The following is a 19,044-nucleotide window of genomic DNA, read 5'->3' as shown; positions in this document are numbered from 1 at the left end:
TTGTAACACTAACGAGTCACATGACACCCGGGAGGAAAAATGGCTAATTGGGCCCAATTTGGACATTTTCACTTAGGGGTGTACTCACTTTTGTTGCCAGCGGTTTAGACATTAATGGCTGTGTGTTGAGTTATTTTGAGGGGACAGCAAATTTACACTGTTATACAAGCTGTACACTCAGTACTTTACATTGTAGCAAAGTGTCATTTCTTCAGTGTTGTCACATGAAAAGATATACTCAAATATTTACAAAAATGTGAGGCGTATACTCACTTTTGTGATATACTGTGATATACACATACACCAAAGTATGTGGACACCCCTTCAGATTAGTGGATTAGGCTAGTTCAGCCACACCCGTTGTTGACAATCACACAGCCATGCAATCTCCATAAACAAACACTGGCAGTAAAATGGCCTTAATGAAGAGCTCAGTGACCTTCAACGTGTCACCGTCATAGAGGATGCCACCTTTCTAACAAGTCAGTTAGTCAGATTTCTGCCCCGCTAGAGCTACCCCGTTCATCTGTAAGTGGTGTTATTGTGAAGTGGAAATGTCTAGAAGCAACAACAGCTCAACCACAAAGTGGTAGGCCACACAAGCTCACAGAATGGGACCACCGAGTGCTGAAGCGCGCAGCCCGTAAAATTTGTCTGTCCTCGTTTGCAACACTGATTTTGGAGTTCCAAACTGCCTCTGTAAGCAATGTCAGCACAAGAATTGTTCGTCAGGAGCTTGCCTTTCTTTGATTGATGAAAGCCAAACTTTTTCAAAAACATTAATCAAATACAACCCCAGACTGTTTGCTCATTGCTGTTGCTCTAAGAAGGCAACTGTGCCAATTTAATCTCAAAAAGGAAACAGTGAGTGGTTGTATTTGATTAACGTTTATTGGAAAAGTACGGATTTCAGAAAATTAAGAAAGGCACACCCCTGCAAAGGACACTTTTGTAAAAGTTAAACGAGTATATTTATATAATGAATATGAGTTTGGAGGGCTAAAACTATTAAATATCAACGCATTACACCTGTCTCCTAAAGCTTCTATTATTCTGAAACTGTAACTAAATGCAAGCTGGTTTTCCAGTAGTCTACTAAGAGAGGCACATCCAATGTTTAAACAGAGGCTCTTTGCTCTTATAAAGATTAAAACGATCAATTTCCGCTGGATTGACAATGGAACCCTCTTTAAATAATCCTCCTTCTTGAAGGAGGAAGCCATGTTGGCTATAATTCCAATTTTATCCTCCAGAAGAGGCAGAATATATATTACTGCAAATATCTGTATTTATTTAACCTTTATTTAAATAGGCAAGCCAGTTCTTAACTGACTTAATTCTTATTTACAATGATGGCCTAGGAACAGTGGGTTAACTGCCTTGTTCAGGGGCAGAACGACAGATTTTTACCTTGTCAACTCGGGGATTTGATCTAGCAACCTTTCGGTTACTGGCCCACTAGGCTACCTGCCACCCCTAATAGTAATATAATAATATGTCTGAACTCCTGATCTACTGATGGAGGATAAACCAGAGAGAATGTATATGAGTATCATGTTTATGAATGACATTGTTTACGACGATGGTAAAATGATGTCATACAAGCAATTAATCAAGGTGTATGGAGATGTATGCTCAATACAAAATGATAACCAACTCAGCTGAGCTCTGCCACAAAAATGGAAGATGCAATTACTTAAAAGAGAAAGTAATGAATTAGTTTGTTTGCCTCCAATTAAAAATGTCTTAAAATGACCAACATAAATCGTAAAATGTCAAGAGTCAAGAGGTTTGACAACTATGCAGCATAAAATTAAAGATTTTTCTCGTCTCAATACCATGGCATCGGGTTTATGAACTGATATACAAAACAACAATTGATGCATCAATCCATTATTTTCAATTTAAGCTATTATACAAAAACAATGCTCAGTCTATGGGGCATTGAACAGTCAGACCAGTGCAGACTGCCGCGTGGAAACAGAATCAATAGAGCATCTCTTCTGGTACTGTCCATCGCTGGCTTGTTTTTGGAGTCCGGTCCAGGAATGGTTGTTATGTCATAATATCAATGCGCGGTTGAACCTGCGAACTGTGTTGTTGGGGGTCAATAGGAAATATCATTGTGCTCTTGGGTAAAAAAAATTGTTTTGGAGATGGGGAGGTTCAAGTTACTAGTGAGACACCATGGTAGAATGGAGGGATGTATTGCAAGAGGAAATGGTAGAATGATGATTTACTGGGAAAGATGGGTTGATCTGAAGGTTGGAATTAATGAGGGTTGTAAATACATACACAGATGCACAGCATCACGTTTAGGTTGGAGGTCCTCCAATCAGGAGTGAGGGTGGGGATGTTTTGTGTTTAGTTATGTATGTTTGGTGTTTTGGTTTCACACTGTGAGCGATGTGTGTGTGAACAGTGTGTGTGCTGGTCCTGTTGGTTATGCGTGCGCTCACCCGGTCATCGGGCGTGGCTTGGTCCATCCCGCCCTTGGAAAATCCCTTTTGGGCCGGGGGCGGGGGCTTCGGCCTGACGGCGTTTCGGGGAGAGTGGGGGCGAGAGCACCTTTTGACCAGACCTCTGATGGTAGCGGCTATTCATATTGTTTTTGTATTGTTGTTTTAATAAAACAGTGATATATTTCTTCACAATCGGACAAACGTCACACTTTGAATATCTCTATTTTACTAACCATGCACAATAACAAATGTGTTCTAAATCGTGTGTGAAATTTTTGCTACAGTTATTTCTGAATTCAAAAGTAATCCAAGAAGTAATCATCTAGTTTTTCAAAAGCAGGTGTGTGTGTGTGTGTGTGTGTGTGTGTGTGTGTGTGTGTGTGTGTGTGTGTGTGTGTGTGTGTGTGTGTGTGTGTGTGTGTGAGAGAGGTCTCAGTGTTACCCAGGACTCAGTGATGATTAAAGAGAAAGACTTCTGCTGTCTGACTCCCCATGACATCCCCAGAGTGTTCCCCTGCTGTTCCATACACTCAGCAGGCCACCAAGTGTGTGTGCGTGTGTGTGTGTGACTGTGTATGTGACTGTGTGTGTGTGTGTTTGTTTGTGTGCCCTCTCTGGATTTGGACAGAGGCTCTTTGTTTGTGGTGCCAAGTCTCAGCTCAGGCGAGGAGGCTGGCACTGGCAGAGCCCTGTTACACTCTCTCCTTTATTTAATTCTTTGTTTTTTAGTTTCTGGACTAAACTTTCGGTCTTTCTCTTTCACTCTCTTTCCTGTTTACTTCCCTTCTTTATGTTTTTCCACTTATTGCTTCTTCCGTTCTCTTTTAAACTTTATTTCCCTCTCTTTCCTGCCCCTTTGTGATGATGGATGTGATCCTGCGGTAGAGAAACATGAGAGTCGCTGAGCTTGGTCACATGACAGCTTCACCAGGAGACAGGGACATCCAACAGAGACCAGTAGACATGATTCAATGAAACCTGTAGTATCTCAATTTCTTTCTGTCATTCTTTCTCTCTTCCTTGCATTCTCTCTTTTTTCTTTCTCTCGTTTTCTCCACCATCTCTTTCTTCAGTCTCACTATCTTTCTCTCACACCTGAGTCTCTCTCTCACCTCTCTTCCCTAACGAATGTCTCTCTACTCTACCCACATCGTTTAATTCCCCCTCCTCTCCCTCACTCACTTCTGATCAAGACAGTAAACTGTATCTGGATTGATCAGATGTGTATCCCTGTACGATTAGGAATGGAAAGATTGTGAATGGCCAATGGGATGATTGCTCAGACCTCTAGGCCGGGATATGAATGACCCTGGTTTAGGTCTTTGATACTGGTACGAATGCATGGTGGTTAAACCTTGTGTAATCCACAATAATTCCACATAATCAAAGAGGCTGTTTACGTGCAGTTGTGTGTGTTCCCTTTCTCTCTCCCCCTCTCTCTCAGTGAGTCCTGGAATTCCACAGGTGTTGAGGGATTATTACAGTTTCCTTGTTGAGATTCAATTGGCACAGTGGCCAATTTAGGGCAACAGCAATAAGTTCCCTCTCAAAACAAAACCTATTCACCATTGGGATATTAAACATATGAAAACAGGCCCCTGTGCTAATGCCCCAGAATCCTACACTTCCGCTTTGATTGTCAGTTTTCCAAGAACTTACCTCTTTTGCAGTTATCTGGGTAGCAACAAATGAGACGGTGAGAACGGATGGGGCTCAAGCATTTCAAATACAGGTGCCAGTTCCATTTTGTGTTTGTTTGTCCACAATCGTTTTTTTAATGCAGGGAGTGGTCACCTCTAAAAAGTGTAAACACTGGTCATGTTTGCTCTAAATAAGGACCATACACATAGACACACACAGTTTATCTCCTTATTTATCTCCTCCCTTGTCTCTGTAGCCAGTTGCACCTATGGGCTGGTATGAGATGAGGTGAGCGATGCCATAAATACCTTTGTTTGGGATCTTTGTTTCCACCCCGGAGGACAAGGGACGGTGCACTTCACTGTTCATCCATGCTGGCTGTGTTTGTCCAAGTTAGTCGAACTTTGGGTAAGTTCGATGCTTTTTTTGCCATTCCGCGTCACTGTATTCATAGAGGATCTCCGCTAAACATAGAATCAACATGTTGATTCTATCTGTCTGACTGCGACTGCCGATAACTTTAGAACGAAGTTGACTACAAATACAAAGTATCCAAAGTATTTGCAATTGTTACAAACAAGTGAAGGATAAATGAATGCTTCAAATGGAAACCGAGATGACTGCATTGAAAGATATATAGGCTGCACGGGCCTCTATAGGCTAGTTCAGTTTTACTGAAATCTATTTCATGTTCAATCAATGGAGTTCTATTTTGCGACTAGGCTACTGTGCATTATTATGAGGGAAACATAATAAACCACCTCAAGAACCTTTTTGCAGCCATAGGTGGTAATTTCTCTCTAGGAGCTGATCCGTCGTCACTATTGTGGAATAATTCTAATGTTAAGGTAAGATTTGAATGGACAAAGCTGACCCTAGAGCAGCGCTGCCTTTCTTTTGATCCTATCAGTAATGACACATGGTCTAACGACGCACTTAGTGAACGTTCGCTACGTGCTTGTTTGGGGAAACACTTCAAAAGTTGGCTCATAAATAACGTAAATAAAGATGCATCTGGTTACATCGCAACTGGGAAACGAGGACCTGTTCTTGCACCATACTTTCTTCGTTCGGAAGAAAGGTGTATCTTATCAATGTCCATGTTCAGTTGCAGGTGGTTCTCCAAGAACCAGAGAAGATTCAGAAAGATGGTAAAAATCTAAGTTTCGTATCGAGAGAGAAATGCCTCATGCATGTGTTTGGATCTTTGTTTTGGTCGCACTGTGTGATGCGCTGTCATCTATTTGTACACGTGGCCATGGACGCGTCGCATAGAAATGACTAGTTCCTGTAAAGATGTTGGGAAATGTTAGATGTCTGGCAGCAAATATGACGAGGGAACTCCTCACTTGGTGCAAAATGTGGATTCTACAAACCTTTTAAAATATTCTCTGGTTTTGGGAGAACCACGTGCAACTGAACACAGATATTTATAAGAGAAACTTTACTTCAGAATCAAGAATGAAGAAAGTATTAGCAAAACGTTACTTATTGTTAGTTTGTGTCCCTTATATTAGGTAGGTAGGACAAAAAATATACAGTTGAGTCTGCCCTAAGCGAATGAGCTGGTATTCAGGCAAAAGATTTGGTGTCGAACTAGTTGAATTTTCTTTGTTATTTGTTTTGTTTGTACATTTGTCTTTTGTTACCACTTCCCCAGAGCCTTCCAGGGCTTGTTGTCTTTTTGGGGGTTATTTTGGTTAGAGAGCAGTGGCAAGTCTTAAGAATTAATGTGTGTGCTTTAGCATGCTAATTATCACAAGTGTGTTATCTTTCAAAGAATGTTTCATATTGAGTATGATATCTTTCAAAGAATGTTTCATATTGAGTATGATATCTAACAAAGAATGTTTCATATTGAGTATGATATCTTTCAAAGAATGTTTCATATTGAGTATGATATCTAACAAAGAATGTTTCATATTGAGTATGATATCTAACAAAGAATGTTTCATATTGAGTATGATATCTAACAAAGAATGTTTCATATTGAGTATGATATCTAACAAAGAATGTTTCATATTGAGTATGATATCTAACAAATAATGTTTCATATTGAGTATGATATCTAACAAATAATGTTTCATATTGAGTATGATATCTAACAAAGAATGTTTCATATTGAGTATGATATCTAACAAATAATGTTTCATATTGAGTATGATATCTAACAAAGAATGTTTCATATTGAGTATGATATCTACCAAAGAATGTTTCATATTGAGTATGATATCTAACAAAGAATGTTTCATATTGAGTATGATATCTAACATAGAATGTTCAGGTATGCCATCTTACAAATATTTTTTAATCACAAGTATATTATCTTACAATGATTGTGAATATTCCCTATCTAAGTTTGCATGATATTCTCCTTGAAGTGTTTTACATGCAAGGTTTGAGTCTTGGAGATTTGGTAGTATTTCTTGCCCTGCTGTCAATCCATTGTTTGTGCCCTCTATGTTAATAAACCTTGGCACTTTGGTTAACTATTGTTCATCTCAATCATTTGACAGACCTGTGCTTAACTTGTCCCGAGGACCTCCCATCGTGTATACATAAAGGTGGCGCAGTACCGTTTACATATCTCTAAAAACACACTTATCTTTCAGAAACTCTCTCACCTTTTCTGTCTACCCATCTCTCTTTTCTGTCTACACATCTCTCTTTTCTGTCTACCCATCTCTCTTTTCTGTCTACACATCTCTCTTTTCTGTCTACACATCTCTCTTTTCTGTCTACACATCTCTCTTTTCTGTCTACACATCTCTCTTTTCTGTCTACCCATCTCTCTTTTCTGTCTACCCATCTCTATTTTCTGTCTACCCATCTCTCTTTTCTGTCTACCCATCTCTCTTTTCTGTCTACCCATCTCTCTTTTCTGTCTACCCATCTCTCTTTTCTGTCTACCCATCTCTCTTTTCTATCTATCCATCTATCATGTCATTATTTCCCTCTCTAAATCTCCATCTACACTCCACAGGGTATAACAGCTACTATGGAAGAATTCACATATCGCCGATTTAATGTATAGCTAGGAGAGAGTATGGCTTACCAACTTTAAAGGTTTACACTTTTTTGTAAAATGAATCAAGTTTATTTGATTATGTTGGGTTTTTAATAAAGTATGAAAGTTTTGATGTTGCTATTATTTAAATAAACTGGTGTTACACATCCACACCCCCCCCCTCCCCCTTATCTCTCTTACCGCCCGCCTCCCCACAGACTGACAACCACAAACAGCCAGACATTTACTAAACAGACACCCACGGCACTCCACCCTACCTCCTGAAGTACAACCTCTCCTTCAGTGTGTCAAGGTTACGCACTCTTCCCCACGAACTCCATCTTAACCTGTGGATTTACATGTGACAGCAAAAGTCAAGGAATGAATGCGCTGTGACGTTGCCCAGTTGGAAGGCAGAATAAGATGGCCTCTGGGTCAAAGTCAGTATTATTTGTTATAATTGCAACAACCAACATGCCACCGAACAAAGGCTCATGCCCTTGGTTTCTATACTGGCAACTTATGTTTCAAATGTGAGAATATTTGTACAAACACAGTTGTTTATGCTCGCTTCAACAGCTTTTCGTGATATTATTTAGCTTCAAAGGTGCAGGATTTCCTTCAAATCAACCAACAAGTGAGAAAGTAAGTGCAGCAGAGAGAAAGAAAATGATCTTTATTCATTCATTGTCCTCGTTCTTTTCCATTCCACTCCACACTGTTATTACTGTCAACTTCTTTTCCATTCCACTACACACTGTTATTACCGTCAACGTCAGACGGATTCTTTCTTTCAGGGGCCTTGTCGTCAAAATCACCAAGCTGTATAGGTGAAGGTTGAATAAATAAATAAATAAATGACATTTCACAGATCCCCCTCCTTCTCCCCGACCCCTCCCATCCTCAGCCCCCTCTCCACTCACCTGCCTCATTCCTCCTGTGTACCTCCCCTTGGGCAGGTAACCCAGTCGGGTATATAAATATATTCAAACCTTAGTTAGCTATCCAGGGAGCTCTGGGGTGACTCCAGACGTCGAGAAGTGAGAGAGAGAAGTGTAAACGTGTAACAGGTGGAGTTTCTCAGGATAAGGAGCAAGTATATTCTCTTTACAAACCACTGGGATTGAGAGTCCTAGAACAGCAGTGCAAGGATGGGGCTTGGAGTAAGTCTGGATTTCACTTTTAAGTTTCAGGATTTACTTATATTGTGTTCTTTCAACTTAAAAAATCTGTCTTTTTTTTGCAGTTCATATTAAAAGTTTAGCCTTCGGTTCATGGCTGCTTCTTAGTTGTTAAAATAAAGTTCTATATTTGATAAGGTTCTGAATGCACTCCTTATCTAAGCCCTCATTAGGAAAGAGGCACATCGATAGTTCACACTTTCTCACCATTAACGTACCTTCTGATATACAGAAGGGGAAAGATGATTATAAGCTGGCGGCAACCTCCGAGGACAATGGAAATAAAAAGAGCAAAAAGGAGGTGAAGAAAGCAAAGGAGAAGAAGGACATGGACGATCTGAAAAAGGAAGTTGACCTGGTGAGGAAAACTGATTATTTATTCATTTACTAAATATATTCATCTAATGTAGTTGACATGAACAATGCACATTTATCAATATGCAATTTACACATCAAAGCACTGGAATTGGCTGCAAAAATGTTCATCCGTAGCCCCAGAGATGATTTAAATAGTGTGATATAGCATCAAAACTGTCAGTATTTTCAGCAAGAAAAGACTAAGGTAAACAGTAAGCCTATTAATCTCTGTGGATCAGAAAAGGTACAACACACAACGTTTCAAATGTGCATCAAGCTCATTAGCATTTTAATTGACTTACTATTACTCTGCAGTGAGCCTTGGGAGCAGTTTCAAAACCCCAATATCCTGCGTTTAAACTTCAGAGGAACAGTAGCATATCTTTGGAAACTGCTTTTTTTTGCATGGAGCAGAATAAAAACGTGTGTGCTCTGTGCAGAACTTTTTCAGGGCAGAAATGTGAACCAGACAATTCCATCCATCATAAAGAAACACATGACTTATCTTTGGTTGATATTGAAATCGATGCAGCATAACCTCATCATACCTAGGATCATTTCAAATAGTGAGAGGAATGTGTTTCATAACTATGCATGTGCTGCATATACTTTTGCCATGGGGAAATGTTGAGAGAACTCCCTAGTTCAACTAGCAACTGTTTCTTTCTTTCTCAATCTCTCTGCCTCAATCTCTCTCTCCCTCTCTCTGATTTAGGATGACCACAAGTTGACCTTGGATGAACTTCATAGGAAATATGGCACAGACCTAGCCAGGGTGAGTGAATATGTGTGTGCCTCGGTTTTTTTAATCCAACAGATTATTTCTGACTGTAATTTGAAGCGCATTGAGGTCGTGGAGGTTACGGCACCAGGTCATATCGTAGGTAGAACTTCATCTGCCTTCCAAGGCAGATCACTATCTACCACTGAATCTTTGAACATGAAACACATCTATATCTTCCTCAAGTTTACACAGAGTTTGGAGTCAAATATATATTTTCCTATTGTGTGACTCCCATTACATTCTTTTCATTTTATTTTTTGAATCCTTTATTTAACCAGAGTGGTCACATTGAGTTGCACATTGAGATCTCTTTTACAAGTGAGCTGTGGCCAGAAAAGTAGCATACATAGTAGACACAGCATAAAAACACAACATTATACAAGACAGTGAGTGGAAGTTAAAACTCTGCATAGAACACATGGATGAGACTTTCTCCATTTGTGTGACAGTAAGTCAGATACACATGAACAATTTTTAACAAACCATAGGGTAGGTCTAATGCAGGGAACACAAGAGCTGCAATATCTTCAGCTTTGTGTGGAGTACAATTAGGACAGGCCTAAACATTGTCTTGTGTGGAAAGGATAACAGTTAAACACTATTTTGGTGAAGGCGCACAGATAATGATCTGTTGATATTTGATCCAGGGATTAAGCAGAATTTCCACAACAAGGGCCACATTCACACGGGAACATTGAAAGGACTATGTAGTAATGAGGGGCGGGGCGAGATATGGTGGTGGGGGGGGGGTGGTTTGACAGATTTTCTCGCTGACAAAAGGGGAGGGGAAGGTTTTGAGTTTCATAGGTAACCACTCCAATGCCTTTTACTCTGCCTCTTGCTCTTCCCTCTTCCTGCTTTCCTCCCTCCTCCTTTCTCTTCACTCTCCCTTTCCCTCTCTCCTTTTCTCTCACCCCCCCCCCCAGGGTCTAACCTCAGCTCGGGCTAAGGAGATCCTCCTTCGTGATGGCCCCAACACCCTGACCCCTCCTCCCACTACCCCTGAGTGGGTGAAGTTCTGCAGGCAGCTCTTTGGTGGGTTCTCTATGCTCCTATGGATTGGTGCTATGCTCTGCTTCCTGGCCTACGGAATCCAGGCCGCCTCCGAGGATGAGCCGGCCAATGATAATGTGAGAATGATAGAATTCTGAGATAATTTGAGACTTAACAAAAACTACAATGCCTCTAGTGCATGAAAGGGTTTTCTGTAACGTAATAGTCTCATAGTCTTTCTCCCTCTTCGTTTCTGTCCCTCACAGTTGTACCTGGGTGTTGTGCTCTCTGTTGTCGTCATTGTCACTGGCTGTTTCTCCTACTACCAAGAGGCCAAGAGCTCAAAGATCATGGACTCCTTCAAGAACCTGGTCCCACAGGTTAGACTTCTGCCTGTTCAAACACCTCTGAGAAGAACTTGATTGTATTGTCATGTCTACGGATTGTAATCCTGTCACCTGCCTTGTAGCAAGCCCTGGTTGTCCGTGACGGTGAGAAGAAGAACATCAACGCTGAAGAAGTGGTGGTTGGAGATCTGGTGGAGGTGAAAGGAGGAGATAGGATCCCAGCTGATTTGCGTATTGTTTCTGCCAGCGGCTGCAAGGTGAGTACTTTACAATCCAAGATCATGGGTCAGATATGGAGCCTTTGTCAGATATGGTCAGATATGTAACCTTTGCTTGAAAAAGTGACAAGAGTACTGTTTGTCCATTTTGAGATGCCACAGCCAGTATACACTTTCTCAAAATAGTCAGAATGAATCTAAGATAATTCAAGAAATATGTCATAAATGTTGATGTTTTTGCTAAGGAGATCTTAGTTGCGCAATCTAAGTAAGATGTTTGGTGCAGTATTTCTCGAGTGAAAAATGTGAATGAAAACAAATCGGCTATCGTTGAATGACAACAAACACTTAATTGATCACTACTGTTGACCAATGATAGACGAAGGGGCAAAGACTTTGGCTCCTGAACTTCGGCTGGCCTCGAGAAGTTTTTTGTGTGTGCGCCAACAGCCCCCAAAAACTTGCCGGAGACCAAAACGAATACAAACGGCACAAACTGTCATATTTTATGACAAACTGTTCTGAACTGTTTCGGATAGGATGCATGCGGACGCCTTTAGTGTCATTCAATGTTGTATTAATGCAATTCTCTTTTCCCACTCAGGTGGACAACTCCTCCCTCACTGGTGAATCTGAGCCCCAGACACGTACCCCGGATTTCTCCAATGACAACCCCCTGGAGACAAGGAACATTGCCTTCTTCTCTACCAACTGTGTTGAAGGTAAATAACTTCTGTAACTAGCCGTAGTGACTGAATAGTTCAAATAACTTGAAATGTATCACTTAGCCATTTTGTGATTCTAAACCATATTCCCCATGTTTTGTCAGGAACTGCCAGAGGTATCGTCATCAACACTGGTGACCACACTGTCATGGGTCGTATCGCCACCTTGGCCACGAGTCTGGAGGGTGGGAAGACGCCTATAGCCAAAGAGATTGAGCACTTTATCCATATCATCACCGGTGTGGCCGTCTTCCTGGGCGTGTCTTTCTTCGTCCTCTCCCTCATTCTGGGATATGGTTGGCTGGAAGCTGTCATCTTCCTCATTGGAATCATCGTTGCTAATGTGCCAGAGGGTCTCCTGGCTACTGTAACTGTGAGTACTGATGAAAAGTCATGTTTAACAAAAACTTCAGTCCTAACAACAAAACTTGTTGATTATGTAACTGTATAATATGTCTTTCTATCACAGGTGTGTTTAACTCTGACTGCCAAGCGTATGGCCAAGAAGAACTGCCTGGTGAAGAATCTTGAAGCTGTTGAGACCCTTGGCTCCACCTCCACCATTTGCTCTGACAAGACCGGAACCCTGACTCAGAACAGAATGACCGTTGCTCACATGTGGTTCGACAACCAGATCCATGAGGCTGACACCACAGAGAATCAGAGTGGTACCTGCTTCGACAAAAGCTCTGCCACCTGGGCTTCCCTGGCTAGAGTCGCTGGCCTGTGCAACCGCGCCGTCTTCCTGGCAGAACAGAACAACGTACCTATCCTCAAGAGAGATGTGGCTGGTGATGCTTCAGAGTCTGCCCTGCTGAAGTGTATCGAGTTGTGCTGCGGGTCTGTCAAAGACATGAGAGAAAAGTACAGCAAGATCGCTGAGATTCCCTTCAACTCCACCAACAAATATCAGGTAACCACATGCACTCTCTGTGGTATCTGTGGGTTAACAATGGGTTAAACTGAGTTGTAGAAGGTGGTGTGATAGACTCAAAATCAGGATGGATGGCTTTTCTCAATCAGCTTGGAAATGCCACTTTGTATCGACATCCAATAAGTTGCCAGAACTTTCGTTTTCCAGCCACTGTAGGCTACTGACTGGTCATTGCCTGCTAATTTAAATTTAAACTCTCTTGATGGTGTCGTCTGATCAAAACCCAATTCATTTTGCCCCTAGCTCTCCATTCATAAGAACATCGTGGCCGGAGAGTCCAATCACCTGCTGGTGATGAAGGGAGCCCCTGAGAGGATTCTGGACCGCTGTTCCACCATTTTGATCCAGGGCAAAGAACAGACTCTCAATGACGAGTTGAAGGAAGCCTTCCAGAACGCTTATGAAGAGCTGGGAGGGCTGGGGGAGAGAGTGCTGGGTAAGAGGACACCAATATTGGACTGAATGAAAAGTCTAGAAAAGTGGTATTCAGACTTTTTCAGTGGGGACCCCATTTCTTCAACCAGAATTTCTTGCGACCCCACCCCAAATCTAATGACATAACCTTAATGAGGCAATCTGGATTTGCTACATCTTTTATCCTCAATTTTTGGACTTATTGATAAGTACATATTGATTCTTGAAGAATATAACTGAATAAATGCCTAATTAGTTCAACTGTCGTAAACCATCATAACCCAAAATATATGCTTTTTTTTACTCCAATGTTTGTTAACAAAGTAAACGTAAAACAACACTGAATAGCCTCAAAACATGGTTAAACTATAATTTTGATATCATGGATGGTCAATCCTTGCATCCATAGCTCTGTCTATGAGGGGTATCATTTCTCCAGCCCCATCCCTCAGCTTTTTACCAAACCAGCTGTGGGGAGCCCGCTTTGTTATTGTTTCAACTGCTGATTGCCGCTTTAAATTTTAACATCAACAAATAACCTTCAATTCATTACATTTTCAAAATGAAAAGAAACCAATAAAATTATTATCTTTCTTAAAATATTTTGTATATTGTCCCATCAAAATCTGTACTCTTAATTTATTTCTTTGTGACCGCAATCCAGTTTGACCCTGACTGGTCTAGAACATGAAGAATTTGTTGTGGCGTGTCTGACTCTGTGTCTTTTTCAGGTTTCTGTCATTTCCAGCTCCCTGATGACCAGTTCGCTGAGGGCTTCCAGTTTGATTGTGAAGAGGTGAACTTCCCAACTGAGAATCTGTGCTTCGTTGGCCTAATGTCCATGATTGACCCTCCCCGTGCTGCTGTGCCTGACGCTGTGGGCAAGTGCAGGAGTGCTGGAATCAAGGTATGGCAATGTAATACTTGACACGACTCTTCAGTCAATCCACATAGCAGCCACTGTGATCAGACCACTCCTCTTCCCTTCCTTGCCTTAGGTTATCATGGTCACTGGTGATCATCCCATCACTGCTAAGGCCATTGCCAAGGGTGTGGGAATCATATCTGAAGGAAACGAGACTGTTGAGGACATCGCTGCTCGTCTGAAAATCCCCGTTTCTGAGGTCAATCCAAGGTATGTTGCAATTTGCTTGGGATCATTTAAGTGTACGTCATCACACCTTCTACACTTAAAGAGGAGTGACAGAAACATTTATTTAGCCTTTTTAGGGCATCATCAGAACAGACCAATACAAGCCCCTATATTTAGCTTCTATTTGTACCCTCCAGAGATGCCAAGGCCTGTGTTGTCCACGGTGGAGAGCTGAAGGACCTGTCAGCTGAACAGTTGGATGACATTTTGGCCCATCACACTGAGATTGTGTTTGCCAGAACATCTCCTCAGCAGAAGCTGATCATTGTGGAGGGTTGCCAGCGTCAGGTACTATTTTATTGAATTAATTCATGCTCATGAGTCAGTCAGGATGATTGCATCTCACTTTTGGAGATTCTAACATCTGTAAACACCTCTCCTCCTTATCCACAGGGTGCTATTGTAGCTGTGACAGGTGATGGTGTGAATGATTCTCCTGCTCTGAAGAAGGCTGACATCGGTGTTGCTATGGGGATCTCTGGATCTGATGTCTCCAAGCAGGCTGCAGACATGATCCTCCTGGATGACAACTTTGCCTCCATCGTGACTGGTGTTGAAGAGGGTAAGAGAAGCTCTGGCAACGACCATCAATCTGCTGGGTTTTTCCATCCTTCTCTCATCACCCTGACTATTCCTTCCCCCCATCCTCTATTTCCCCTCAGGCCGTCTGATCTTTGACAACTTGAAGAAGTCCATTGCCTACACCCTGACCAGTAATATTCCAGAAATCTCACCCTTCCTCCTCTTCATCATCGCCAACATTCCACTGCCCCTAGGAACCGTCACCATCCTCTGTATCGACCTGGGAACTGATATGGTGGGTCTGTCAGATGTGGATACTCCTCCTTTGTGATCAATCTGATCATGTGTTCTGCTGCGTTATGAAGAACAATGTACATGCTCATTTTAGAGTTTGTGTGGAAGGTCTTTGAACTAACTTCAAAGTTACCAATGATGATCTTTCCCATCATTACCTTCAAGGTCCCAGCTATCTCCCTGGCCTATGAAGAAGCTGAGAATGACATCATGAAGCGACAGCCCAGAAACCCCAAAACTGACAAACTGGTGAACGAGAGGCTCATTAGCATAGCCTACGGTCAAATTGGTAAGGAGTTAATTTGTCCCTTCTTCTGTTTTGCCTGCCTTTACCGGGTCTTGTTGCGTTGTATGTTGGCCAGTCAGTTTCATAGCAAATTAACAATCTGATCAATGTCTCTTCACTGACAAAAATACTCTCCTCATTGTTACTCTTCACAGGTATGATGCAGGCCACAGCCGGTTTCTTCACATACTTCGTTATCCTGGCTGAGAACGGGTTCTTGCCCATGGATTTGCTGGGTATGCGTGTGGACTGGGACAACAAGATAATGAACGACATGGAGGACAGCTACGGCCAGCAGTGGGTAAGTACACAAACACCGCTCTGCTTTTTGTTGTACTAACGGATTAGCATTGGCCTTGTTTTGATCTGATAAATTCTCGAGAAGAGCTTTTTCAATCTCTTTCCCAATTTTTCTGTTTAGTTTATTCCAGCATACGTGGCAGCTGAAAGCTGAATTGCGTATATATCTGGAAATTCAAGATAACAAAATAAATCAATAAATCTGATACAGTATCAAGAAAGTTGAGGAGTCATGGATAGGATCACGGATCAGGGTTGTTACACAGCTTGCATTTTGGGTAGTCAGCAGAGGAAATATCGATGGTCTTGAGAAAGAAGGAGCATCTCAGTCATAGCCAGGGATTCAGACATATAGGTCCGTAGCCTCAACAGTCCTCTCCGTTATTTTGGGCTTCGTCAATAGCTTGCTTCTATTCCTCCAGAACTACCATTTGCGAATACCACTGCTGCCGCCAGGCACACAGGTTCACCACACATTTGGTAACAGAGTAGTCAGTAATCTTCACTACTGTAATGTACCAATGTAATAAACATATGTCCTCTCACTCTTCTTTTTTCCATATGTCTCTCTACAAACTCTCTCTCTTTCTATGATCTATGATGCATCCTTCAGACATATGAGCGCAGAAAGATTGTGGAGTTCACCTGCCACACAGCATTCTTCGCCAGTATCGTGGTTGTACAGTGGGCTGATTTGATCATCTGTAAGACCAGGAGGAACTCCATCCTTCAGCAGGGAATGAAGTGAGTACACACATTGATCTGTGTGGTCTTGGTCTAGGTCTGGGTCCTAAGAGTTTTTTTCTGAAACTTGATCTTCACTGCTCTGGTCTTGACTGACACATCACCAGAATCAGAATCACCTTTATTCACCAAGTACATTTACACATACTCACAATTGTACTTAGTCATATGGTGCTGCTAGCAATAAACAACATTAAAGGCCAGAATACAGACCGAGCAATTTACACAAAGTGTAAATACATTATATACAAAATTGATCAAATGTGCATAGAACTGAAGAGTAAGAGGGAAGAGAGGATATACACATTTACAATATAAATATATTGTAGAGAATTCAGGGGTAGCCCCAACCAGGACTTGAACCCAGGTCCAGTAACTGTCAAGCCAACACCTTAATAATTACACCAAACCCCTCGATGAGGTTGCTAGGTGTTGGGTTAAGGTCGCTACATTACCCCCTTCCTTTGGGAGAGTGTGTCCCCACGTTTCTCTATACCATGTCCCTGACATGTACACACCTCTCCGGTGACCTCATGGCCACCATCCCATTTCTGACACCAATGTAGCAAACTCAGTGGGTAGCCCCAACTGGGACTCGAAACCAGGTCCAGTGACTGTCAAGCCAACACCTATACCATTACACCAAGAGGCCAGAACCTCTAGACAAGGTCACTAAGTGTTGGATACTTGATGCAGTGTGCATAACAGATTGCATAGTGCCTAGATCACTACTGGCCAGTTGGTGAGGGCCACAGCACGGGAAAAGAAACTGTTCAGGTGGTGGGTGGTTTTGGTCATGATGAAGCTGAACTGTTCGCCAGAGGGGAGTTAATGTGCATACAGCCTTGCAACTGACTTCTAAATCAATATCCACCCTGTTGGTATCAAATCCATGATTTTTTCCCCTTTTTCTTCTCCCATCTCAGGAACCGTATTCTGATCTTCGGACTGTTTGAGGAAACTGCCCTGGCTGTCTTCCTGTCCTACTGTCCTGGAATGGATGTCGCCCTCAGAATGTACCCCCTCAAGTGAGTAGACCCTTCTGATTCTCTTCTGTATATCAGCTTGGAACAAAGCTCAGCCGTTTTAAAAGATGAGTGGTAAAATGGATGGATATTACAATGGGTAGAGGAGACTACTGTAGCCTCAGGAACAGTTGGGGTTGACTAGTTAGCTGAAGTGTAATGGCATTTACTGCCCAACCAAGAGAGAAAATGACATTTGACATTTCGGGGCCCTGTAAGCGCATTACCTCGCTGTTTTACGCTCAACTTAATCTCTTTATTCTTTTCTTCTCTCTTTCCTTCTCTCTTTCCTCAGGCCTTGCTGGTGGTTCTGTGCCTTACCCTACTCTCTGCTCATCTTCCTCTATGATGAGGGTAGGAGATACATCCTGCGACGAAACCCAGGAGGTAAGTTCTCAGGGACTATGGACGAAAACAAGCTGTTAAGATAGAGTTGATAATTGTACATCAAAGTTAATTATTGTGTTATAACATGACAATGGCATGCAGTATTGGGAAGGACAAATTATTTAATTTGACTCATGGAGATTTTCAGTGACGAGATGAAATCTAACTAATTGTGTTCTTTTCTCTGAATTTTCTCTTCTTTAAGGTTGGGTGGAACAGGAGACCTACTACTGACAAAAAGAGGCTATCCCCAGGATCACTCAACATCACTCTGCTGCTACATCTCAACCAACAACATTACACTACATTTCAATCTGCTACATTACCATTACATCCAATGAACACTGTGATGGTGCAATCAGCTGCATTGAGGAGTTCTTGATTGTGATAATGCAAATTGAAATAAACATCACTTCAACACTAATGCTTAGACTGTATACATTTTTTGTTGTCTGAATTATTTTGATTTATTGGTTTGGATTTAATGTAAGACATGTAGGCTTAAACTGTGTTGCATCTATGGGAGAAGTAACCTAGTACTCCAGCAGGTATATCTCACTGGTCACCCCCAAAGCCAATTCCTCCTTTGGTTGTCTTTCCTTCCAGTTCTCTGCTGCCAATGACTGGAACGAACTGCAAAAATCTCTGAAGCTGGAGACTCATATCTCCCTCACTAGCTTTAAGCACTAGCTGTCAGAGCAGCTCACAGATCACTGCACCTGTACATAGCCCATCTGTAAACAGGCCATCTATCTACCTACCTCATCCCCATACAGTATTTATTTATTTATATTGCTCCTTTGCACCCCAGTATCTCTACTTGCACATTCATCTTCTGCACATCTACCATTCCAGTGTTTAATTGCTATATTGTAATTACTTCACCACCATGGCCTATTTATTGCCTTAACTCCCTTATCTTACCTCATTTGCACTCACTGTATATAGACTTTTTGTTTTCTTTAGTTCTACTGTATTATTGACTATGTTTTGTTTATTATTAACTCTGTGTTGTTGTATGTGTCGAATTGCTATGCTTTATCTTGGCCAGGTCGCAGTTGCAAATGAGAACTCAACTTGGCTACCTGGTTAAATAAAGGTGAAATATTATTATTATTATTATTATTTACCACATGGTGTCACCAAGCAGGCCAAAACTCCATACCACCAAAACAGGCTGACATTTCAGGTAGTCTTTTCAAACAGCTCTTAGACTTAAATGGCATTATCATAATTTTCATAAATTCACAGTATTATTCCAACCTAAAAC

General features: G+C 41.7%; 1 protein-coding gene across 2 annotated transcripts; it reads left to right on the top strand.

Annotated features, from left to right (window-relative positions):
* The first annotated feature begins 4,398 nt into the window (after window positions 1–4,398).
* On the top strand, window positions 4,399–18,198 carry LOC135542748 (sodium/potassium-transporting ATPase subunit alpha-1). Of its 2 annotated transcripts, none has more exons than XM_064969924.1 (21): window positions 4,399–4,511; window positions 8,524–8,649; window positions 9,364–9,423; window positions 10,359–10,562; window positions 10,692–10,805; window positions 10,895–11,029; window positions 11,595–11,712; window positions 11,820–12,088; window positions 12,185–12,628; window positions 12,893–13,085; window positions 13,795–13,970; window positions 14,062–14,198; window positions 14,354–14,504; window positions 14,610–14,778; window positions 14,879–15,033; window positions 15,198–15,321; window positions 15,474–15,619; window positions 16,232–16,362; window positions 17,289–17,390; window positions 17,683–17,774; window positions 17,980–18,198. In XM_064969924.1, exons 2-21 carry the CDS (start codon window positions 8,620–8,622, stop codon window positions 18,006–18,008), a joined length of 2,979 nt encoding a protein of 992 aa, XP_064825996.1. In that variant the 5' UTR covers window positions 4,399–4,511; window positions 8,524–8,619; the 3' UTR covers window positions 18,009–18,198. The 2 variants fall into 2 exon arrangements, with proteins under 2 accessions (XP_064825996.1, XP_064825995.1); XM_064969923.1 differs by lacking the exon at window positions 4,399–4,511 and adding an exon at window positions 6,250–8,273.
* Window positions 18,199–19,044: the final 846 nt, after the last annotated feature.

Source organism: Oncorhynchus masou, chromosome 6 (assembly GCF_036934945.1).
Source record: "Oncorhynchus masou masou isolate Uvic2021 chromosome 6, UVic_Omas_1.1, whole genome shotgun sequence".
NCBI classification, from domain to species: domain Eukaryota; kingdom Metazoa; phylum Chordata; class Actinopteri; order Salmoniformes; family Salmonidae; genus Oncorhynchus; species Oncorhynchus masou.
The sequence above is the reverse complement of the archived record's forward strand: the minus strand, read 5'-3'. Positions and strand labels throughout refer to the sequence as shown.